This window comes from Balearica regulorum, chromosome 7, assembly GCF_011004875.1.
Source record: "Balearica regulorum gibbericeps isolate bBalReg1 chromosome 7, bBalReg1.pri, whole genome shotgun sequence".
Lineage (NCBI taxonomy): Eukaryota > Metazoa > Chordata > Aves > Gruiformes > Gruidae > Balearica > Balearica regulorum.
In genome coordinates, this window is record NC_046190.1 from 7,458,590 (window position 1) to 7,484,632 (window position 26,043).

Here is a 26,043-nt window from a genome sequence, read left to right on the forward strand (position 1 = left end):
CTATTACTATATTAATAAATACAATAATAGTATTATCCATGTAACACTGGTTAATGCCTACAGAAGTTCCCTCCTGCCCACAGCTCCAGTAGAGATCTCCCTCCTCTCCAGAAATATAAATATGGTAAATTAACGAGTCGGGGAGCTCAGGCGGGAGGGGACCCCGAGGGCCCACCTCTCCGTTACCCCCGGGGGGACCCCGGCCTCTCCCCGCCCGGTCCCCGGGCAGGGCTGCGGGGAGGGGGGGTCCCTCAGCAGCGCCTGTCCGGGGTGACCGGCCAGGGGAAGCGGCTGCCCGCCCGCCCCGGCGGCGGCGGCGGGGAGGGGGCGAACCCTGCCCTCTGCCCTCTGACCGCCGCGGAGGCCGCCGCCGCCGCTGGCAGCATGGGGAAGGCGGAAGCGGCGGAGCCGGCCCGTCAGGCCGGGCGGCGGCGGGGGGGGGACCGCGGCGAGAGGCTGAGGCAGGCGGGAGGGCAGCGCCGTGACGGCCGCGGCAGCCGGGCCCGACATCCCCGCGAGAAGCGGGGCGGCGGCGAAGCCCCCCCCTCGCCCGCTGCCCTGAGGCACCAAGCTGTGAGGGGCAGGGGGAGGCCGCCGGCGGCCTGCGGGGCCCGCGCCGGGCCGGGCCGCGCTGCGCTGAGGGACCGCGGCGCCCCGGGCCGGGCCGGACGGCGGAGGGGCCCTGCCCGGGGGATGCCCTGGGGGCGGCGGGGAGCCGGGCCGGCGGCAGCGGCGGGTGGGGGGAGGCCGGGGGCAGGAGGGGAGTAGTGTTGGTGCTGCGGGGGGACCCTGCGGCCCCCAGCCATGGAGTCGCAGGTAGGGCTGCGTGGGGAGGGGGGAACCTGAGGACTGGTGAGTGCCACCCGCGGCGAGGAGCGCCGGAGGAAGGACCGCGGCTGAGCCCCTGACAGGTGTCTGCGCTGTAAGTGCCCTTATGCAGTAACTCGAAGACTTACAGACTTTGTTATTGCTGCTGCGATCTTCAAAGATGATGTTGGCAGAGCAAGCCCAGAAGTGGTTCCCAACTCACGTGCAAGTTACGGTCCTTCAAGCCAAAGGTCTGAAGCCAAAAGGTAAAAATGGTAGCAACGACGCCTACACCATCATACAGCTGGGCAAGGAGAAGTATTCCACCTCGGTGGCTGAGAAGACCCTGGATCCCATCTGGAAAGAAGAGGCCTCCTTCGAGCTCCCTGGATTACTCATGCAGGAGAATCCAGAAAAATACATCCTGTACCTGATTGTCATGCACAGGTCGCTGGTGGGGCTGGACAAGTTTTTGGGACAGGTGGCGATAAGTCTGAATGATATATTTGAGGACAAGCAAAGAAGGAAAACAGAGTAAGTGATGGTTGTTGGTTTTTTTAATTATAATTTGTGTTCGTTGTGAGCCTGCACTTGGGGAGGGTGGGAAATAGTAGCCTAACTATCAATGTAGTTTGAAATGAAAGTAGTATCCACCTTTCTGCTGTGGTGTGTTCAGAGCCCCTAACGTATAGAGTTATGGCATAGACAGCCTGATCTCTTCCAAGAGGAATTTACTGTAATCACAGTGGTCGTCCTACGCAGGGAAGGACTGTCAGTAACATTAACATTTTTTGACAAATTCTTGTGTGCAATGTAAACTCATTACAGTCTGTTTTTCTAAATGTTTTCCTTTGTTCTGCTCAGGCCCATATCCCCATTCAACTCCTACCTTGGTTTGAACCATATATGAGACTCGGACTCCCTTGAAGCCTGGTGTCGTTCTCTTTAAAAATGTTTTCCTTCAAGCTGCAACCCAGCATCTTTAAATAGTCTATATGTTTTAGTGGTCAATGAACTGTGTCTTAATGCAGGCTTACCACAGCAGCACAGTGCTTTTCTTATCCTCATTAGTCTTAGGCTGCGGTCGTGCACACTGCTGTGTACAGCAGGCCTCAATGGACAAGACTGAAGAGAAATTTCTGCTATTGTAGTAGCCTCCATCATTACCTACATACGTCTTTGTCAAATAAAATTGCCATTTGCCAGCAAATCCTGGCACTGGAATGCAGAAAAATAAAAAGGGATCACAGCAGTTTATTAGGCTGAACTGTATACATATGTAACTTTCTGGTGTTTTCAACTAAATTAGTAAAATTGTTATAATTTCTAGTGAGGACATGGTTGCACGAAGATATCTGGTACCGGTGTAATCCTCCAAAGTGTATGGGAATGAAGTGTAGGTATAAGCATACTGCAGGCATGCCTGTGACTACATGATTTGTGTTTGGTTTAGCTATGCATGTCCCATGGAAGTAGTCTGAGAGCAGCATGGAGACCTCCAAGGTAGTTTTATGTAGGCAGTGACATATAAGCGCTGACAAATCTTCCGGCCCCAGGTGCCATTCCTCCTCCAGTGTCTCTGCAGTAGAGTAGAAAGGCTCCTGTGCCCAAATCTCAGCTGTTAAAGTCTGGTGTTTCTTCTGTTGGTGATGGTAGGTCTATGGTAAGATGCTGGACTTTGCATCAAAGTGGCTAAGAGGCTGGCATCGTTTGTCTGTTTGTTGAGGTGTGAACCTCCAACAGGGTCGCAACAGACAGTTGGAGGTGGAAATCCGCAACTCCAGCCAGGTCTTGTTGATCAGACAACTGCTGTAGAAACCATCTCAAAACCTGGTCCTGCTGATGTGCAATGGCTGAGGTTGAAGGACCACCAAAGACAAGGCAAAGCTGTCTTTGCCCTGGTGGGTTTGTTGGGTTTTTTTAAAGTAAATTTTTAGCAAAACAGTATGTTCACTAACAATAGAATAGGAAAGAACGTGTCAGTGCAGCATCTCTTGTGGGTTCAGGGTCTGAATTGCTTATCTTTTTAAGGACAAACCCGTTATCTTGATGCAATACATGGTAATGCCTGTAGCCTTAGGGTCTTAATTTCTATTTACACCTGATTCAGGTAGTTTCAGTGCTTTTTAGACATGCATCTTAAATATTCTTTAATCATTAGTTGTAATTATCTTGCAAGTCAGTAGGCAACTGCCTTACTTTAAACACCTAGCTGCTCTACAGAAAAAAAGGTGAATGAGTCAAGTGAACACTAGTAACTGTAAAAACATTGTAAATCCAGGTAGAAATATGTATTCAGAAAGGGGAAGAAAATATATAAATTATTCATGTGAGTAGCAAAACCTCTTCTCCCTTTGGGGAACCATATGCTTTTGCACCAATTTTAGCAAAAGTAGTATTGGAGTCTTACAAAATTATTGCAAAAATTTGTAAGTGGGGTAATTAACATAGTCCTTGTGGTAGTTAAATAAACATTCAGATCTCTTTGGTATTTCTCTGTGAAGTTGTGCTTAGCAGGGCTTCTTAAGTGTTCTTTATTTTTTCATTTCTTTCTCTGAAGTGTGGAGAGAGGAACTCACATGATGTAAATGTGCAGTGGTGCTTCCCTAGGCCACGGCTGAAATTACCAGGGCTCCCCAAGAAAGCTGCGCTCTGCCTGCGAGCTGTACTGCAGACAGTGGGGGCCTATGGGGAAATTTTTTACAAACAGCCTAAGTCCTATTTTCAGAAGTTACTTGAGCATTTAAGATCGCAAATCTTAGTAAAAGTTGATGGGTGTTAGGCTTCTAGAGTCGAACAGCCGTACCTGTAAAAGTCTTATATATGTGTAAAAATGCGGATAGGCGGTTAGTGGGATTTTTGGCAGTACATATTCACTTAATATCAATTTAAATTCTTATGAGATAAGAGCCACTGAAAGTCCAGTTTTCCCATCAGTGTCTTCAGAAGCCTAGAAAATGTCCTTTTTAGAAACCTAGAAAATGTCCTTTTTGAAACTCACTTTTGAAAAAATAATTCAGAGTCCTTAAGTGTTTAGATGTTTTTGAAAAGTTATCATGGCTGTATGCTTCTGTGCCTTCGTGGGATGCATGTGTGTCGTTGCTGTCTCCTTTAAGCTTTAGTTGGAGATGTGGATTCAATATTTGTACATGTATGTGGGAGGAGGGCAAACTTTCAAGAATATATTTGTAAATGCGATCTCAAACAAAACACTCTTTCTTATTCTCCTTTTATTAAATCCTTTTTGATACAAAATATTCCTAGTCCTGTGTTGGCAGTAAACTAAGGGTAATATATTAGGACCCGAAGACCTTCTAGCCGTGACTGTGGTGTGGGAACTGAGATACCCAGTGCCTTTCAAGACCAAGTCCAATGTCTTTATTACCAGAGCATTCTGATGGTTGAAAGCTATAGTCATTGTTTCAGAAACACTAATCTGTTTTATTAAGCAATGTTTTTACTTTCAAATATGTTCAACAGGCTTGTGGTGTTATTAAATCCAGAGTTATTTTCTCATGTTGATGTAACCTTAACATTTCTTGCTTTGTTTGGGGATGAATGAGATCCAGTTATTTGATGAAGTGTCTATTGGTAATATTTCTACTTTTTAATATATTTAATAGCTTCCTCTTTCCAACACAGCTGTACATATGGTGCTGTAAGAGACAGACTCAAGAGTCACCAGGGTATTGCAAAAAAGATATTTAATATTCTGCACAATGCTGAACCCTGTCAGCAATTCCCTAGTGCTTTTTTAGTAAGGAGGTATGAGAAGTGAAGGCTACTAGCTGATTTTGAATTCCCAGGAAGACCGTGGGGTGTGTGACACTCAGCTTTTTGTATATTCTTACTTACTTAATATTTTATAATTTGGAAGAAATAAATTTTAAAATTCACTGCAGCTTCAGAAACATTATATTAGGGAAAAATAATCCTGTTTTCTGGATAGCTTTTTTTCTTACTTGTAACACCTTAAGAAAAATATTGTCTGCAGTGAAGTTTTCAGGCAGAGGCCTCATGATAGGATTTGCGCATCTTGTGTTCTACTAAACTTAATTTCACACAATATTTAATGAAACAAAGCAGTACATTTACTCTAATCTGATAAGGAAAATTTTGTACACAATGTCCTTTCTCTTTCTTTCTGAAACTGATTATTTTCCAAATTCTTAAAAGTGAAAATTCCTGGAACGGTTAGATCCAGATGTGGCTCAGATGGTCTCTTACTAGGTCTCTTCCTGAGACCTCAGCCAAAGCATCTGCAGGATCCTCGTTCGTTTTCTTTCTGTATTGGTGCAAAAGTGCCCATCACACTGTGCTGACTTTGTAAAGTTGTCTCTCTGGCACAGGCCCTTTTTACTTCTTCTGTTCTTTTCTCCAGAAAAGAAACTAGGCTCCAGATGCTGAGAGATTTTACTGAATTGTTGAGGTTTTTTTAAACAGTTCAAAAAGCTTGGGAGATACTGCTTTATTGGAATTATATTTAGCATAACTTTTCAGATCTTGGATTTCTGACATGGTTTTATTTTTTGCTGTAAAATCCTATGGGTTTTTTTAATTCATCCTGAGAAGTACATGACAATTTTTTTGGTCTGCTGTTGCAGAATAAATATGCCTCTTTTGTTCTTACAATTTAAATGTAAATGATGTTCAATGAATGTGTTGTTTTAAAGGATATATACGTTTTTGTAATAATTTCAATTCAGTTATAATTCATAGTTGCCTTAATACTGCTGGTGATCTGACAATGCATAACATCAAAACGAATTTTTGAATTATCATGGAATAAAAAAATACTAATTTACTGACATGTCTTAATTTACTGAAGTATTTTTCAGTAGTTTTTTCTTAATGACTGTGCTTTTTTTTTTTCTCCTGTGTGCTAAACGAACACAGCGATAGAAGAACAAATTTCAGTTAGCTGTCACCATGATGTTACTTATTTTATCGGCATTTGCTTCATCCTTGTTGTTCTTTAATTCCACACTATTTATCGTCCGTTCCTCTATTAGCTTTCCTGGAGAGCTAATTTTATTATACGTTCAGCTGATTTAAGATGCAACACTTGTCTGGAATGTTATAAATTTGAAGGGGGCAGGCGATGGTAGAGTTATTTCTTAGGGAAGTTTTGTTGGAGGAGACATTTTTTATTTGTGACTTAATTCACCTTCTCTCTGGTTTCTATAATATCTCAACACCCTCCCATCCAACCCCCCCATCCAAATTGCAGCAGTGCTGTAAAAAAATGCTTATTTGAGCATAATACAGTAAAGGAATCTTGGCCTTTTCTAAGACATTTCTCATCTGCTTACATTAGTCAAACCCAGCTTCTCAGTAAACAAACAAAAAGAATTAACGATTGACCACAATCGATACCCCTGTGTTGTAAGCACTTACCCTCTAGTGCTGCTGAGCTTCCTGAAAGATAGGAAAATTGTGTGACTTCCTCCAAATTAATGTGAATTCCTTCTTGACAGCCTCCCTCTTGGCTATGGACAGGTTCCCCCTTCGACTGCCTTTGCCCTGTTCTCTCACATCTGTAGCCACATAAGCAAGAGGCAGGCGCTTGAGGAGGTGACTTCAAATGCAACTTGAATTATGAACAAGCAAACAACTGTTAGTAAACAGATAGTATGATTTTTAAGGACTCAGTGGTTGTTAATGAATAGTGCCTTTTTAAAAATAATTCTACAAAACGTAATGCATTATAAACATTATTTACTGTTTTTGAGTCTTAAATTTAGTTTAAATCAGAAAAATGCAATTTAGGTGATAAAACTCAATAGTAGTGGAAATGGCAGGCTGTAACACAAATTATCAAAATGTTGTGGTTAAAGTAAGGGAAGAATCTCGGTCCACTTTAGTCAAAAGTGGGAGGAGTAGTAACTGAGAAATGTGTCAAAGGCACAGAAATAATGAGCAGCCTGGAGGATCCATATGGATTTGTGCTGTTGCCTTCATGGTACCCACTCAGTAAAGGTAAAAAAGTAATGTTAGTGGCGAGGAACAGAAGAGAAAGATGATTATTAGGGAAAACAAAATGTTGAGCCCAGTTGTAGCTTTATGGGATTATAGTAATATTTTGAAATTAACTAGTAATATCCCCAGCATTTACATTTCTACAACAAATGCAAGCACATCCTCTGAACAAGTCGTAATTCTGAGTCAGAGTCTGAGTGCCATCTGGACTGAAATTCTTCTCCATTTTCTGTGCACACACACACATGCTTGCACACGCACTCAACTGAAATAACTGGCCTTAATTCTCATACTTCTAGTTATTTTGTTTCTAAAATAAAAGTTTTCAGACATAGTCTTTAGCCAAAATAATAAACTGAGACCAGTTAATTCCTTTGATTCTAGCTGATGTTCGCTACTCCCTTAGTAAGGGTGTTAGGATATGTGTCAGTTCCCGTATGTTTTGTGATGTTACTGTGTCACTCCGTAGTATTTATTTTTAAACTCTACTTTGTATATCTCATTTCATTTGGCTTCCAGAAAGTAATAGTATTCAACTTTGTGAATGTCATCACTTATTTAAATAAATAATCTATTTTCTTCCTCATTTCCCGTCGTACACAATGTAGTCTGTGCGCAGCCCCTTGCCTTAATTTTCCTACTTGCTGACTTTTAGGGCAGTCTTTCAGTGTGGTATCTGCGTGATTTATCACAAAACATACTTCTACATTTTTTTCAAAGTGCATTTGCTGCTAATGAAAATGTTAAACAGTTCTGGGCTTTGGATGTTGGTTTTTTTATCCATTAGCTGTGAACATTTATGTAAGTGGGAGTTTCTTCAGTGTATCTAGCTTGAACATAGTAATCTAAGATGAAGAAGTACTTTTTTCCCTTGACAGTTGAGGGACATGTTGTATCATTGAGATTTTGATGGTCTTTTAGAGGGGTAGAAGTACCTGCCGGTGTAGAAAATTCTCCTCATCACTGTGTAGCAGATTAAAGTTGCTTAGTAGATCAGGATGCTTGTTTTTACCCGTAAAAGCAAGGTTAGAAGCCTTGTGGATGCCGTGATTGTGTGGCTTTTTTGCAGAATTCCTCCAGTAATTTGTGAATTGAAATCAGGATTTTGCAAAAATCTTTGGGTGCAATCTAATGATTTCAGCAAAGTGAAATTAGATCAGCTCAATAGATATTTACTGGTAGAGTGAAGGCAGAGTGGTGTATTTGAGAAGCAGCGAAATGAGTGGGAAAATTCCTTTGGTAGTTTCTATCTCCGACACTGGCAAGAAGATGGAGTCAGAAGGTTATCTGTCATCCACAGGTTGAATGTGCTGGCTAGAAGACTTCTAATTCCTCTTGAAATTGTTAGACAAGTATCCCAGTGGTTTTGGAGACTGTTAAAGTTTTAATTAAAATGTAATTAAAGTTACATAGGGGTTTTTCTTACCCGTACTGTTGTTATTTTTCTTACCCATACTCTTATGTGCTCACTGTTACATGCTGAGCAGAATAGGTTGAGTGATGCTTCTTCAAAGAAAAGAGAGGGCTAAGACTTGGAACTGTCAAATTCCATGGCAGATTTGGAATATAAGGCACGACGTCAGCTTCCTGCTATTAGGAGAAGAGAAACAAGATACTGGTTTCAAAATATTTGTTGAATGCAGGATGAATGGTGCAATGAGAGAAGTGTAGATAAGGAAAAGTGAGTTGGAAAACCAGGTTCATGGAAAGAAAATGACATCAGAAAAAGGGAAGGAAAAGAACAGTTAAAAAAAGTGTGGAAAATATAAGAATGTTTGTAGATCGCTAGCTATTTAGATGGAACAAGCAAGCCAGAATCTTGTAACTTGCTCATTTACAGTAACTTCAGTTTTATCGTTCACTCTACCTGTCCACTTTTTCTAAGTTAAAGGGTTCAATGCTGCTAATAATACACAATTTATTTTAATAGTATGCAGAAGATGGTTGCTGTCTTTGATAGAAATAAGGGAGTTTGCTTTTTCCACCCCTATTTGTAGATATGGTCAAAATCGACTAATTTTGTCATGGTTAGAAAGTAGCCATGTTTCTTCAGAGAGGAGTTTAGTTTTTCAGGGCTGGCTGGGAAGCAGGGTTTTTCCTATTCAGCCTTGAATCTTGATCTTCAATTTATGTGTTCAAAAAAATTGTCAGCAATACAGAGTGGCAATTGATATAATACTTACAAAACAAAAATGATCAGAAACCTGTGCAAGACAGGCAAAACCCATTAGCGCACTCAAAAACAGATGAGAAAAAGAAGCAAATGCTGTTCTGATGGAAACCATAGGGGAAAAGTCAAAATTAGAGGGTGTACGGAGGACCTTGTCCTACAGAATATTTGAAGGTGAGAGCAAGAAGTATGAATGTGATTCAGAAGGCAATAGGACTTCCTTTGAAGTTGGGAAAATTTGCTAGACTTTGTACAAGGTCTGTTTAAATAAAGATTGTCTGCAAGACTGGATGTAATATTTGGTTATTAAATAAAAGGGCATCTGCTCTCATAAAAGCCACCCTGTTTTGTTCATGTATGTTATTGGCTATTTTCCTGCTTTGTACAGGCTTTCGATAGAATAAGCTCATGGCAGCCTGACAAATGGAGCATTTATTGTGGCTAAAAGTACTGTAAACAAAACCAAAATAGCAAGTTTTATTGGCTTTTATAATACATTACAATTTTTTAAATTGGCAGTGGTATAGTGGAATTTAGTATTTTAGGACCGAAATGTTGTTATCTGAAAACAGTGGACTTCATTTTCCAATTCTTTTTTCTATTATATACAGTGCTGTTTTTTCTATTTGTTGCTCACGCCCATGTGTTGTAGAAACAAATTCTAATAAGAAACATTTACAGACTCAGTTGCTCATTCACGTGCAGCTCCACACAAATGCATTGCCTGCATTTGTTCTCATCTGTTTAAAAAAAAAAGTAATTATTCGCTTTTGAATTTGAGGAAAATCATGATTTGAGTCTGCTTCTCATATTGTTCTGTTACGAGCTGAAGCATATGGAACCTTCATAATAACTAAAACAAGATAAACTCTCTAAGGTAACAAAGAAACCTCCTTGAAATGCCAATGAAAATTAAATATCTGTGTTTTATATAAAGATTTGATGCAGCAATCATTATTCAAATAGAAATTCCATTGAAGTCCAGAGGAATTTTGCTGGAGTAAAGAGTTTATGATTAAATTCTATTGGAATCAGTGGTAGTGTTGAACCTGGTCCCAGCAGGTATGAGGTCCAGTCCCTCCGTGCCAATGTGTTCGCTTCTTAGGGTAAGGAGAGTTCCTTTGTTTTCCCAGCGGAACTTCTTTTTAGTGTCAAGTTCTTCAAAGTCTGCTTTGAAAAATAAATCTGCAAATGCAGCATATCACTTGTGTGCTGGAATTCTCTCCTTCCGACCTGGTGAATGTCAAAATAACGCCGAGGTATGCCCGTAGCAGGTGAGTACTGATAGTGACACAGAGTGGTTGTTGATTCATGATAAGAATGTCAATAATTGAGTTAAATTAAGTTTTAAAAGAAAAGGCTTTCTTCCACACAGCAAAAGCTTAAGAATTTATGTCTTGATATTGTTCTAAAAGAAGTTAGGAAGTGTCATACATCAGTTTAAAGTTTCGCTAATTCCCAAGTAGAACCACAGGAAATTTCAGCCATCTTATTAGAGATAGAGTAATAATGTTTCAGACCTATGAGGGGAGGGGAAGAGGGAGGAGGGGGTATGTTTTCTTCCAGTGCAGGCTGAGCCATTACATTTGCATGTCAAAAAATGAGGTCCTCTCTGCCTATTAAGCCTCTAAAACCAGTCATAAGCCTTATTTATATTTACATTTATGTTTAGTGTTTGTCTAAGGAATCAAGGTGAGGACTTTCTCAGTTTCAGGGTGGGTTTTGGTTTGGGTTTTTTGGTGTATTTTTTTTCTGCACAGACAAGATCTGTCTGAGCAAGGCCTTGCTCATTATGGCTGTGTATTTTTATTTTTTTAAGAGAACATATGAACATACTGTCTTTTAAATAAGAGTTTTAAAGAACATAGGCTATCTCATCTTCCAGTTTTTGCAATATTATATATCGCAAAAAAGATTTACTCATTTCTATTGTGTGTTTTCTGTAATGACTCTACAGATGACTTAAAGTGTTTCTGGAATCAGTTACCAAGACGTGAAACGTTATTAACTAAAAGGAAAAATGATCCATCTTCTTCAGACACATAACATATTTCAGGTTTTGCATTTCAGTAAAAACGCATAAATGAAGTTACCTCCCAACGCAAGAAAAACTTTCTTCCTAAAGGTTTAGTTGTCTGCTTACCAGTTTGAACTTCTGGATCTACTGGTCTGGATTCATATTGTCCAGTGCTGGGACAGAGAAAGTCTGATATTTCTTCATTATTCTGCTTTAATATGAGATACAAAACCTTTCAGACATTACAAAGTAACAAAAAAAGTCGTAATACTCTTTATCCTTTCATTATTTCTTTGGCGGGTCACTTTTAGAAGTACTTTTTCAACTCAAAAGTAGTATCTCTGCCTGAAAATTTGATTTCAGCTGTCATCTTTAAAAATATTTATGAAATCTGAAAGGAAATTGAGGGTTATTTTTCTCCTTTCCTGACCTTGTTTTCTATATTTGGCAGTATTGAATAATGTATGTATAACTGCATAATCAATTTTGCATCTGTGCTGATAGGCAATTTCATTTCTCAGTCTCCAGTTCCAAAGTTACTTCATCGTGATGCTGCGCCATTGTGTTAGCACGTGTGCTTGCATTTCGCCTGACAGTGGGTTTAGAGCACTTCTTTGGAGCTGACAGATCTGAAATACGTCCTTGTACCCTTTCTTAAATAGGAAGAGGCTGTTGATGGTGGGTGTGGAGAAGGGATTGTCTGTCAGTCATTCATTTAGGTGAAGGAAGATTGAGCCATAATTCTGCAGATGTTTCCATGGGAAAATAATGGATCACATTAGGGAATGGATAAGACACTTAGATAATGATAAAGCCTTTGCTGGACCTGGCAAAAAAGCACACTTGGCTTTTTGAAACAGGTGATCACACCTTTGTTCTCTTTTTCAAGGAGTGAGGGTTTATGTCGTGGTTCTAAAGCCTGTGGAAACGTTTCTGAAGTTAATCCTACTGGTGACCTGCCAAAGAAGGGACAGGTGTTAGATACACCTGCACACTCACTGTTCTACCACCAGTACTCATGGAGTTACCATCAACGTTAGTAGGGGTTGCAGTTGCAGAAGTGCTAGTGCAGTTGACATAAATCTTAATCAGTGGGTAGAAGGAAGGGACAGAGAGGAAAAATGTTTGCTAGTGTATAAACCTGAGCAAAATCAAAGAAGGAAGGGTTAGTATATGAAGTATTTGCCACATAGTATATATTCATGTAATATACATCTCTGCTAAATAAAGGCCACTTGAAAAATATCGTGTTCTTTTAAATAGCAAAATAAAATCTATTTGTATTTATAATTAACATTAGATACATCTGCTTACAAAGGAGAATTTGTGAGCCCATTAGCTTTGATGAAGTTTAGTAAGCTTCCATGGAGTTGACACTGGTTCTCGAAACAAGTAAACAGTGCAAAGAGCTTTGTGCTCGCTTAGTTATTAAGTGTTCTCTTCAAATACAGACAAAAAAGTTTTGCAATACAGAAATGTTTTAAATTTTGGTATGGAATTTGTTTTTTGTATTTTAAATTATATTAGCCAGATAGATACATTAACCAACCAACCAGAGTTTTAAGACTAGCCTCCAAAAAACACAACTTAACTTGCTTTTTTTCTCCTTCAAGGTGGTTTCACCTAGAGTCCAGACAAGGGAAGAGAACTAAAGACAGAGGAGAAATAAAGGTCAATATTCAGTTTATGAGGAATAACATGACAGCAAGTATGTTTGATTTGTCAATGAAGGACAAAACTAAATCCCCTTTTGCTAAACTAAAAGACAAAATGAAGGGTCGAAAAAATGATGGGACATTTTCGGATACATCCTCTGCAATCATCCCAAGTACTCACATACCTGATGCAAACATAGAGGTATGTAGTGGTGAAGTACAAATGAAATCAAAACCAAAAAAACCTTTCCTTTTGGGACCTCAGCGGCTATCCTCAGCTCATTCGATGTCAGATTTAACGGGATCGCATGTCTCCTCAGAAAAAATAAAGTCTGGCACAGTTGGCTACTCTCATCTTTTCAAGCGTCAGCTAGAATCTTTTGGCTCAGTTGATGAAGGTGGTAAGTAAATCTCATACTACTTAATCTTGACCATTATAATTACAGCTGACCGCTATTAGAGCGTTCAAAAGTCTATTTCTTTAGTTTATGAAACAATTATAAGGCCAAAAAATTAGGAATTATTGCTGGCCTATTTTTTTTCACGTCCATTAGTTGGTGCTAACTCATAAATGGTGTTTCAGAGCATAAAGAATAACTAACATTGGTCATAATTTAGGATAATTTATAATTTTTCTTCTTATATCCTCATTTGAGAGTATGTTGTAGTGAAGCATTGCATTCTAGAGGGACTTCTAAGCAAAATAACACCTTGTAAAAAATAAAAATCTGTTTAAAAAGTTTAAAACTCTCACCAAAGTTTTAAACCTTATTTATATGAAGAATTGAAAATACTTTGCATTATTCAAAGTTCTTATGCAGCAATAGACTGCTGTTGCTTTCTGGAATGGCACTCTAGTCACAGCTGTCTTCTTTGTAGAACTTAGTTTTCACACAGGAAACAAAAGTTTGCTGTAGTGCCTATCCGTAAACATTTCTGGACTACGAAGTCAAGGGTACAGCTGTTAATTTATTTTTTTTTAAACAGCTTAGTTACTCAGCAGTGTTTTGAACTGCAACTCAATTGCAAAGCTTCTAGACCTAAGCTAAAATGGGGTTTCTGCATGTCATAAACTATGATACAGTGTCTCATTGATAACATACTAATGACAGATTGTTTGCAGGGAGCCTAAAATCTCCACATAGAAGGACATTAAGTGTTGATACTTCTAAAATGAACCAGCTTGACAGCACAGTTGAATCTGCACTTGAAGCACAAAATGACCCATTTACCAATGTGAGTGCTTCGTTACCCCAAAAATTTGCTACACTGCCAAGACAGAAGAATCCATTTGAAGAAAGCCCAACAACATGGGATCAAAACATAAGTCTGTTTTCCAAACCTGTCGAAATCAGAAAAGAAATTAAAAAAGAGAAAAAAGAGAAAGTTAGTCTTTTTGAAAGAGTGACTGGAAAAAAAGATAGCAAGAGGTCAGATAAACTTAGTAATGGGGGATCAGACAGTTCTACTGACTTGAAGTCACCTAGTGCGTTTGGTGAAACTCAACAGCAGAGTTTTGATTATGATTCAACTAATCCATTTATGACAAACTTCAAGCCTACAAGCATGTTGCCATCGTCAAGGTACGTTTTTGTAGTATTTCGATCTGATATCTTGAACATGTTATATAAATGAAAATGTGAAGTGTTGAGGAACACAGTCTTTGTGCTTTACATACATTTATATCATTGCTTATCTGTTTCTGAGTAAAAGTTATGAACATTTATATAGGTTGATCTTTTCTTACTTCATTTTGAAGTTACATTTGTATTACTAGTATGTACTGTGAATGTTCTTGGGTACTTGCGTTTATGGAAGACCTTGTTTGTGCTTCAGAATGGGTTCTTCATGAAAGTCTTCTGCTTTCACTGAACACTCATTGCTAATTATTACACTGCCCTAAGTCAAGGTTTTAGAGGGAAGGGTTTCAAAGTGCTCCAAACTGGAATTTTCAGCTTGTAAAATAAATCAGTTTTAAATGGAAAACATGGTTCTAACAAATTTGCCTTTCCCTGTTAATCCTTAATTAATGACACAGTAGCATTTTCTTTAAAAAAAAAATAATAAAAAAATTGTCTCTTGTTATCTTGTTCTTTAAGGTTTTAGAACAGATTGATCTTCTTATATCCTAACTCAGTTTTATTCGTAGGTTAGAATGAATGCACTCCTGATTTAAACTTATTTTCTCAGCAAAACTAATCATGGATGTGAATTAGATAAATGAACTGAAATGGAACTGCGATAGAAAAGATTCGATTCCTAGAAGCTCATACAGACTTCAGTGAATTATCTTCTTAGCATCTTCTATGAGTCAAGACAGTTCCTAGTGTCTTAAATAACATGTTTACAGAGTCTTAGAATATTATTTATTTAATAAAGGATTTCTCTAGATTAGAGTAAGGTTAGGATGTAGCTTGGTTTGTCAGAAGTTAAACTTCCATTTAAATAAGCTTCTTGAAAGAGAAGTAATTTAAATAACAATTAAAATTACATAGCATTTAATTTTTTTAAAATGAAAAAATGTATTCAGGCAGATGCTAGATATAAGTAGTGAAATCTTTTGAAGTTCTTGAATGCAGCAGATCTTGATAAATATAAATCTTTAACGGTAATCATGATGGACTTTTTTTTCTTTATTTTGTAATTAAAAAGCTCATCACAGTGCCCATTCAGAAGGACCGTAGTCATTTGTTCCCCCTCTTTGTGCGAGTCTCTTTTACTAGTTATTGACTTTTATGTAAACATAAACTTTTGATAAGACAAATAGATATTCTCTTATTTTCAAAAAGCCAAAAATAGTAAACATTTTGACCTTTTCTATAAGACAACTGTTAGGGAATAATGTCTAGCATGCAGTAATTTTAAGTTAGAAGCTCTCGACTTTTATATGCTCCAGTATTATGTTCTGCAAGAATCTTTTAGAATAAGTTCACTTTCTTTCCAATGTATCTTGTACAATGATTTTTCTTTTGAAGTAGAAACTAATACAAAATGTGCATATTTAATAAGTTTACAGTTTAAGTTTACCTTTTATCTGTGGAGGATTTGTTGAATAGAATCCATTTTTAATTTTTCAAACTAGTAATACTGTGAAGAAAGAATTGTATAAATCTGTGGGCACAAAATAAATGAGGTTGAGTAACAAATTCAGTATGCAGAAAGCATACACAGGGAATTTAGACTTTGAGTTGCTTTTTATTTATTCAACATGCTATTAAGCTCTTCTGGATGGCTACCATTTCCGCAAGTAAACCAGGCAGTATCTTTTTATGAAGGTGCATCCAAAATCAGTGTTCTGGTGTGGATGAGGAGTTTGCTTTGCAGGTGGATCTCCCAGTTAACCCCACTTACCTAAGCCTTTGAGTGATGGAACGGTCCTGGGGCAAGTGAACTGGATTCCTGTCTGATGAAACTCAACTGGAGGATGTATTCCAGGAGCACATTGGAGCCACAAAAGGGTGTTCAGTCCATGAAAGCAGGCTGGAGATAGTGCAAAGTAGAATAAAAAAAACCCCACAGCAACTCTCTTCCCTCACCCTCAAAAAAAAATGACCAAACTCCTTCATGTGCAGAGTGTGAAGGTCAGGTTCTTAGCACCGATGGACCTATGTAAAGTTAGTGGGAGTCTTTGCAGTGACTTTGAGCTTTGGGTCTGGCTCAAGTCCATCCTAATTAATTGTGTTTGGTAATACTGACTAAGCAATAATGATGTGCAGGACAGCAGCTCATAACAACACGATGGCTAGGTGAGTTGCAGAACAGAGTTGCTGAATAGCCCTTCACCCAGCCAGTAGTTGTTAACTGCTAACTGGCTGTGTGCATGCTATGTCACTAATTACTCTTATTTACTGATTAAAAGAGTGAAGATAAATACATCTTCCACATGTTTCTCAGCTGCTGATACAGAAAACGTAGAAGTGGTTCTGCAACAGTTACAGGATTATTTTTTTCCTAAAAGCAAGAAACATGCCAGGATTATTTGAAAATTATTATTTATTTTTATTACTGTTATTTATTATTGTTATTTCAAGAAGGTTTAAGAAGTGTTTTGGAAAAGAAGACATAACCTGTTTGTGTATAATACTAGTTGCCAGGAAAACACAAAATATGGACCCCTAATTTCTATTAATGTCTACTCTGGCAAAGGTTTGTTCTGTGCTTTTGGCTAAATCACTTTAGTCTCCTTACTCCTGATATGTACAATGGGGATGATATGTTGTCACCTCTTACAAATGCTGAGTGGATAAATTAGTATTTTTTAATGGTTTTATAGATAAGGTATTACATAAGTGTTAAGATTGGGATGTTTTATTGTCTGGTGTAGGGGTAATATAGATATTTATGAGCTGATTTCTTGACAATTTAAAAATGCTGCAGTCTCGGTGAAACAAGAAACGCTGGTTTTGTATATATTACAAAATCTGTTAGTTCCAGAGGATTTACATCATACAGCCAATGAAGAATTTTTAAGCACAATATGTCTAGTATTTTTAGCCAGCATTTACCAACACTAGTTTTGTCTTCATACTTCTTAATCCACTGCTTTGAAACTTTTACCTAATATTACCTTAAATTGCATTAATTCTTACAATTACTGCTATTGTCATGGCTCTCGAGGTTAATTTGCAGTCAGGAGCCACGTGGATTTTGTATTGAACACAGTTAAAGAAATTGAGGGTACTCCTGGAAAACAAAGCTTGTTTTGTGCCATGACCAAACCTTGTGCATCGTTTCTCTGAAATTGTTTGTGTTTAGGAAAATACACTACAGTAGGCTAATAAACCGATGTGAAAATTTCTCAATTTACACCACTTGACAAGTGCTAAAAGAAAAGCATCTTTAATTTTAATGTGTTATTAGGACCTTTTTAGAGAGATTGTACAAGTTATTAACAAGGTCCTCTGAGACAGGAGACGGGTAATTAACAAGACCTACAGAAAGAGAGTTTAGGTAATTAACAAGATCTTAGGCACTGGACACAGGGAAACAAATAGTCCGATATTTAAAGCTGACAGGTTGTTACTAGTCTGATCAAATTCCAGATCTGGGAAATGAATTGATGGGTGCTTGGGAGCTTTCTAAGAAACATTATATATATTATATATACTTATATGCATACATATAGAGAGATACACATTAAAAAAACCTTTTAAAGTAGTACTTACATGACCTAAGTATTGTTGAACTTAGAGAAAAGAAAATAAAGCTTGTGCCTACATACTGGCCACACTTTATCTCAAGTTCTTGCAGTGAATATGTTACATTCTAAGCACTATGAAAGATGGAATAGTGGAGGAGAAAAACATGTATCTTACTAGGATTCACTGTAACAATTATGAATAGTGCTCATATTTATAACGTTAGTTATTGACCAATTGGAGCATAAATACAAAAATATTATTTCATTTTTTTTCTATGTTCTTTTACTGCTTCAGCCTTTTTTTTTAAAATTGCAACTTAAAAAAAAAAAAAGTCCCAGCCCTTAAACTCATCTCTTTTGCATCTTTCCTCTTTGTCTGTCATTTCTGAACGCGGCTATTCTCTTCAGCATCTCTCCCCTATACTGTCATCACACATAGCTGTTAGAGCTGCTTGCCTCTCCAGTGATGCCTGTTCCAAACAAATCAGTATCTGCAGTTTCATTTTTCCCAACGGATGCCCTGTTTGAAATAAGCAATTTGAAACATTTGATAGGTCCATTATTAGATTGGGGGGGGGGGGGGGGGGGAAGTGAGGTGCCATGAAAACGAACATTGATAACCACGATGTGTTCAGAGCTTATTAAATTAAGCCTAAGAAACAGCTGATGTCTGTTACATTTCAGCAAATATTAAAATTTTGTATGTTTGATGGTCAACTCTAAAGAAAAGCTTTTGCGAAGTCACGATGTTGCTCTGAATCTCTAGTTTACTGCTTGTCAGTTGAGCTATGTTAGCAGACCACATGCCGGACTCTAGTCAGCTGCAATTGCAAAGTAAAACCTGTTAACTTAAACCACAGTGAAGATAAGTTATTAGTGCAATAACTTCAACATCATCAAAGATAAATGACTGTGGAATGGTTTAAATCTCGCCTGTTACCTATGGTGTGCTAGAGGTGTAGTTACTGGCCACAGCTCCGTTGGAATGAACCCCAGAAGTTGCCTGATGAGAGCCAAGGGTTGTAGTGGCTGTGTGTTTCTTCACCAAGGAGGTCATCCTTTTCCGGTGTACAGTACAACTCACTATTTTTAATTTTTGTATGCCTTATTAAAAAATATTGATCTCTAACAAGTTTATTACTGTGCTTGCTTGAGTAGCAAAGTTTGTTCTGACATTTTAAGGTACACTTCTCAGTCAAAAAATTACATCTGGTGAACAATGCTATTTTCAGAATTTTGTTTCCTCTGTCAGTGTTAGCATGTCTTATTTTAAGAACAGTGTACTTTCTGCACTGCTTTTCTTGAAAGCATTTTTTCAGCTCTGCACTGAAATTTGACTAGCTTTATTTCTAGTCAAATGCGATTATCTATAGGTAGAATATTGATTGTCTATGACAGTGTATTAATTATACTGTAGACTACTGATTTTTGTTAATTCAGTGGGGTAAAGATGTCGGTTGAACATTCTTTCAACAAAACAAATACATTACAGATATGTGAGAGGTAAAGGGAAACTACAAAACAAGCAGAAGTCGTGCAAGAGTTCTTGTATGTCCTGCCAAGGCTGCTATCATCCAGTTTCTTTATTAATAAATGCAGAAACTATGTAAAGTTGATGAACTTTTTTTTTTCTTGTTTCATTATAAGAACTAAGAATTAATGCTATTTTTTTAAGCATTCAAAAATAATTCTGAAAGTTTCAATACAAAATTTGACTTTTGGGTTGGTTGGTCTCTTTGGTTGACTTACAGCTCGCTAATAGTAGGGTCTTCTAGTGGAGGTGTTGGCACAGCTTCTAGAGTAAAAGTTCTTTGGTTTTTTAGTCATAGCATAACTGCCTAGTAAAAGAAGGAATATTTAAATACTTAAAAACATTAACTTTTTATGTAAAACTGTTGTTTGTTTCCAGAAACGTAAATTAAAATTCAGTTGAGTACACTGTGTGAGATCACTTTTGATTTTAGAATGTCTTGTAAGTCCTGAATAATAAATGAATTTGCACGAGTAATGTGTCCAGCAAGTGCCATTGCTTTAAGATACTTACATGTTTGGAAGGAGAAAGCTAGCATTCTGGTAGAGCTCATGAATGCAGCTCTGTACGCCTCTGCTTCCCTTGCAGTATCAGACACCTCAGAATTGGTCACCAGCCTATTACGGATCCAAATTCATGTCTGTTTTCAAAATGAAGGTGTTCATACATAAAGCCGAAATACTCTGTTAATGTTTTTGAGTTGTTTTAACTGAGAGTTTCTGTGCTTCTGTATAGTGGCATTGTCATGTTTCTACTGCACTAAATTTGAGAAATACATGAGCTACAACAGCTGCTTCCTTGAACTGACTATTGTTCAGGACCATTATCGAGCACTGTATTCTGAAACTGTAACTTCTTTATCTTATGGAGCTTTCTGCCATCATTAAAGGGCTCCATAGAGTGCAGCAGTATACTCGTCAACAGACCATTTCCAAAGTAGTCTATGTAAAGAATATGTAGCTTGAGAAAAAAAGATTTGCAAAAAAAAGTGTCTTGCATTCAAATTTCAGGGGTTTTGGTCCAGTTTCTTAACTCTTGGCTTGAGATTTTATAGTAATATGAAGAAATGGAGTGATAGCAACAAAACCTGATACTCTTTCCTTGTTCTCCTGGGGTTGCACAAACTCCAGAACGCCTTGGAGCATGGCTTGACAGCAGGACAATTTATATAGTGAAGTGTCTTAAGTGATGTTCCCCAGAATCTGATTGGGAAATAAATGGTAATATGCTTACTCCATACTTGCTTAGCTGCCAAGCGTGACAGTCATTCCTTCCCAGAGTATAAAGTGATGTCTGCATTGCCAGGCACAGCAGGCTAATAATATTCGATGGAAAGCAAAGTTTCTGAAATTCATTAACTGTATCTGATTTTATTAATTTCTTTTATTTTTCTAGTACATTAGTAATAACTTAAACTGCATCCTAATATTTCAAGGTTTTGATATGTGTTGTAAGAATCCAAAGAAAAATGTGTAATCAACATAATAAGGATCAGTCCAAAGACTGAGAAGTAGGAACAGGAATAATATTTTGACTCAAATGGAAAAAGAACATGGTAGAGCTTTGTTAATTACCTGTACATAGATGTTCCATATTAAAGGAAAAAACCTGAAAGCTCACACTGAGCGTATTGGTATAATGGATATTTTACATGATGTCAGGTTAACATAGAAGATTTCAATACTTTGAATAATAATGATTAATGTAAATATCCTAGTTTTAATTTCTAATAGTGTACACTACACCGATCGTATAACTCATATGAATAGCAAAAGATAACTAAAAAGCTTTTGCTCCTTAAGAAAATATGCTTTCCATACAGCATAATCTAGGAGTCTGATTCCCATTCATTATGTTGTCAGAGTAAATGGTTCAGGCACTAAAATGTTTAAATCAGTTATAGGAAAGATATTTTTAAACATTGTTTTAATCTCTAGGCATTTATAAGCTAAATATTTAAGCAGCCACTAGACCTAATGTTTGAATTTTTAACTACCATTAAACTTCAAAAGACAAAATTACAAGCTCCAGTCATAAACTTGAGCTTCTACTACATCCTAAACTCCCCTCCACTGTGTTTAAGTTTCTATACAAACTGCAGATAATCAGCACACAATGTAAATACTTAAGTATCACATAAGAAATAGGTGTTAAGGAGAAAAATTAAGTGTTTCATGTAGTTCTAATGAAATGTATTTAAATAGGGAAAATAGCAAGAAAATATAAAATAATATGCTTGCTATGATTATGAAATAGTCATCCAAAACACTCTAGAGAATCAGCATTGTAGTATAGCATATACTATTTTAATTTCTCATCACTTCTCTCCCCCTGGTACATGGCGATAGGGAAGGGTTCTCATCTCATCTCAGATGAGCTAAAGTTGAAATCCAAGCTAATAAAACCCCAGAAATTCAAACAAACTTTACTATTCAGTAAAAATGTACATGTAAAGCAAAAGTTATATCCCAAGCAATAAAATAATATGATTTAATCTGGTAAAAATATCTGCTATAAAGTATCTGTTAAGGAAACTAATTGAATTCCCACATGTGTGAAATGGAGGACACAACTAATTGCTGTGCTAGATTGAAGAAGTCTATTCTACCTACAGAGGGGTAGGGGCGATGTAGAAACTGGGTGGCTTGCTCGGTCAGTGCCACCAGCATGAGCCTACCGCAGCTGATTTTGAATCCATCTGGTGTGATTTACTTCCCTTTTACTCGTATCTAACTTTCTTGAAGGTGATCGGAGTGAATGAAAGTTTATTAGTTGTAAGAGACAAACTGTCAAAAATCATTATGGGACCTGGGACGTCACCTTGAGGCACGCGAGACCCCACAGTGGTGGAGAGGGGGGCTTCTTGCCCTGTCTGGATAGGTGGAAGAGGTAGAAAATTACTTGATTCCTTCTGTAGGTTTGAAGGTACATCCAGTGAGGAGACATTACTCAGATATAACAACACCTGGGAGTTACACACGGTGTTAACGACAGTTTGCCTGTAGTTCTGAGTGAGTTGGCAGAAAGTGCATTTGTTAGAAAAGAAATGTCATTTTACTTGTAAACTGAGCAAATTTAGTTTGGGCATAATTGAGAGACAATAATTACAGAATCCCACAATGCCAGTGTTTTACAATCACTGTTCACAGTAAACTGCACTCAAAACACCCCTCCAAAACAAAATGAGTCTTCTTTTTCCCAAGCTGTGAACATATTTTTTTCGGGCTTCCATTGCAAAAGTTCCATGCCAATTTATGAACCCCTGGGGAAGAAACAGAGCCGGGACTATAACTACCACTATCACTATGAGCTCTGACTGTAACACAGTCAAAAATGACATTATTTTTTTGTAATTGCTTAGCTCAGTGATTTCAGAATGCTCATAGGAAGTCAAGAAAATGGCTGCTCGAAGGAGGCTCATGATGGTTGTACAGCGTGTGGGCTGTGGTCCTAGGGATGTGTTTTCTGTAAGCTATTACCAGCAATCAAGTGAGATGGTAACTTTAGGACTGTAAAGTTAGGGATGAAATTTAAATTAAAAATAAACGCCCTCATGAATTTCAATCCACCATACACACAACTCCCCCAACTGTATGCACTCATAATTTTACGGTGTTTTCTTTTGAGGTATCACACGGTCCTCGGACAGTGAATTATGTGTACGGCAGCAAGAGCCTGCATCTGCTCACGCTCACCTCGGGATGGAACCGCTGGCAGGAAACCCTGCGGGGCTCCGCGAGGCCGCAGAGCTCCCACTTTACCTAGCAAACAATCTGATGTAAAAAACGTTATGTGCAGTCTCAGCACCTGTTTCTTCCTTGAGAAGCAGTATATTTTCCACATATCTCTTTAAAATATGAGTTTGAGTTTTTATTGGTGAATATTTTGTTCAATAGTTTTTCATTTTTTTGCAAGTATATTCAAATTGCTTCATGTGCAATACACAGATGTGCTCTTTTGTAATTGCTTACAATGTCGGCAATGTTACAGAAATGATTGCAGGTATTTTAGCTTAATTAAAAAAAAAAAAAAAAGTTAATCTGTATTGCCAGGGATTTATATTTCTACTTTTCAAACGCAACTTTTTGTAGTCAGAACTGCTGCTTTTCTTTTAAGCTGCTGCTATGAAAGAAGAGTCCCAGAACTTATTTCACAGAAACTATAAAGTCATTCAAGGCAATGAAAGATCTTGCTTTTTTAACCTTTCAGAAAGTCACTCAGTTGAGCAGTCAGGCCGTATTATTCTATATCTTGTCTAACATGAGGAAACAGTCCCAAAAGAAAGATATCCCAAATTAACGCCACACTTCGTTAAATAGAGACATTCTTGGTTTTCACCAAGCTAATTCGATCCAGTTCAGTTAACTCATTTTTTTTGTACTCGGATCACAAAAGGCAGCCATGAATGAAGCAAGTTCATCATGTGTTTGACACATCAGTGTGAAACTAAAAAGCGGGCTGTGAGGGAGGGTTCCTGCCTTTAGCTTTTTAGACAATACCCGATGAAAGAGGCCCCTCATTCAAAACTGGTCTCCAGCAAACGAGGCAGACTGCTGCGGATCACTGTTACAAACAGGTATAATGGGAATTAGCCAGAATTTGATTCATCAGACACCTCTTGATTTCTAGTTGTGACTGTTTGTGTAATCCAATCTTCGTCTAATATCCTCAGTCCAGCAGATGGTTCACGGGGCTTCTGTATGAGCAAAAGGCTGCCTAATTTAGAAATGAAAAATGATGTGCAGAATAAAAAAATCTAATGTAAAAAAAAAATTGTAATATAAAATTATTTTTTTACAGCAAATCCCCCATTTTTTATGTTTTACATAATTTACATTTGTAAATTTACACTATTTTACACTGTGAAATTTATGGCTTATAAATTCAGATGACAGCGATGGACAGTCACAAAATACATGTTCCTTACTTCAAGCTACCTTTAAAATAAAATAAAAACCCAAAATATTTTTGTAACTTTTTGCATTATTCTGTCAACAAATGTCACCCTGGACAGCCGGTACGTGCAACCTAACCGGATAGTCTGGGATGTGAAAGAATGATGTCTGCTATGATGCTACCAAGTAAGGATTTGTGAGCCATATCCAAATTCTGAACACATTTTCAGAGAGTTAGTCTTCTCTCCAGACTTGCTCTAGCAAGTATATAAGAGCACAGCAGCACTGATTTTTGAAGATATTTGCAAATAATTACATCAACCTGAGAGACCAATGAACCATTTCTTAGGCCTGACACTTTGACAATGGCTGCTTTTATCAATATCAACTGCACTTTTGCAGTTGATGAAGAAAAAAAAAATCTCAACACAAGCAAATCATGAAATAGCTTTGCTTTCTGGACATGTGGGATAATCACTAGGTTTGTAAAATAACGGATTATTTACTCAGTTTGAAGTACGAAACAAATGCTGCTGACAGAAGATGGCTTTTCAGCTCTGACTGAAGCTGGTGATCTCACTGGAATTTCTAAAGGACCTTTTTTCCTCCAGCAGCTGCTGTGAAAACTGGGAATACATGTTAGTGTGTGGGGTTTTGTTGTTCCTTACCAATCTCATCCCAGGGATCTGCTTCCAGAATATTTCATTGAAAGTATCTCTTTTTGCTTAGAAGCTTGAGGTAAGTCTAGAGAGAAGAGCTAGGGAAGCCCAATCTGTAATATCCTTTCTTGCATTTTTTAATTATTCATTCAAATTTTATGACAAAAAGAGTATGAAAAATACAAAACATTGTGAACATATGAAAATTTCCATTAACTTTGAGTATTTTGCTACTTTTCATCAGTTCAACAAATCAAGAAAGTAAATCATATGAAATGTTTTATAGCTATGTACTACTTTTAGTAGATGTTTTGGTCAGATAAGTATGCACTGCTAATATTTGGGGGTTTTGTTTTTTTCCGCCCACAGTTTTAACATGAATCCTCCTGGCATTGAGGACCTCAGGAAAACAATGGTAAGTTACAAAGTGTTATGGAAAGTCATCAGTAAATGCCAACTAATTGGTGCTTGATAAGCTAATAATCTTGTTTAACCACTTAGAAGGAAATGTTGGGGGTTTTTTTGTTTTTAGGATATCTAATTGGAGACTTACAGGCTTAATATAAATTTGGAAATAAAAAAGGGGTTTACGTCTGGTATGATGACGTAGAGAAGGGGAAAATACGATTTTTGCACAGAAAATAAAAAGAAAACTGTTGCTTTGAGGTATTTCAGCTGACTCTAGAGAAGTGATAGTCAGGTGAGGAACTCTGCATTAGGCAGTGACGTATTGGTTGACCTAACAGGAGTTTCCTATCGCTATAGTCAGAGACTTGAGGACAGTCTTTAAATGGTCAATCAAAATGGAATTAATGAACTGATACATGACAGGATTAATAACACAAATGATAAATGAACAGCCTCCCACAAAACACTAAAAATAGAAATACTAGCAGTTATTATTCAAAATAGTCTTTTGACTCTAAAGTACCTAGAATAAATCGTGTACTAAGAAAAGACAAAAAAAGTCCGCAGATTTCCTATGCAGTGTCTTTGAAGGAAAATGTGGTCTTACTAGAATTTGTTCTGTGAACAGATGAAATCTGTAAAAGTGGGTTTGTTTTCAATCTTTAAAATATATAGAAAACAATTTTCACAAGCAAATATGACTTTGTACTGTTTGTTTTTTGCCAGTTTATGTAAATGACTTGTAATAGCATTTGATGTTATTGTAAATGCCCAAGTTTCTA

The 26,043-nt window shown here is 37.6% G+C and overlaps 1 protein-coding gene across 4 annotated transcripts in view; it reads left to right on the forward strand.

Annotated features, from left to right (window-relative positions):
• The first annotated feature begins 263 nt into the window (after window positions 1–263).
• Window positions 264–26,043, forward strand: part of RAB11FIP2 (RAB11 family interacting protein 2) — a 152,374-nt gene continuing 126,594 nt past the window's right edge. For 2 of the 4 annotated variants that reach the window (XR_012836297.1, XM_010313527.2), the window contains exons 1-4: window positions 265–1,341; window positions 12,587–13,029; window positions 13,752–14,211; window positions 25,223–25,268. Coding sequence is in view for 3 of the 4 variants with exons in the window: in XM_010313527.2 (XP_010311829.1) it covers window positions 989–1,341; window positions 12,587–13,029; window positions 13,752–14,211; window positions 25,223–25,268 (1,302 nt within the window). In the remaining variant the exon portion in view is untranslated. Of the gene's footprint in view, window positions 1,342–9,885; window positions 10,231–12,586; window positions 13,030–13,751; window positions 14,212–15,952; window positions 19,568–25,222; window positions 25,269–26,043 lie in introns of those variants that run through there. The other 2 variants (XM_075757801.1, XM_075757802.1) reach the window with 2 other exon arrangements.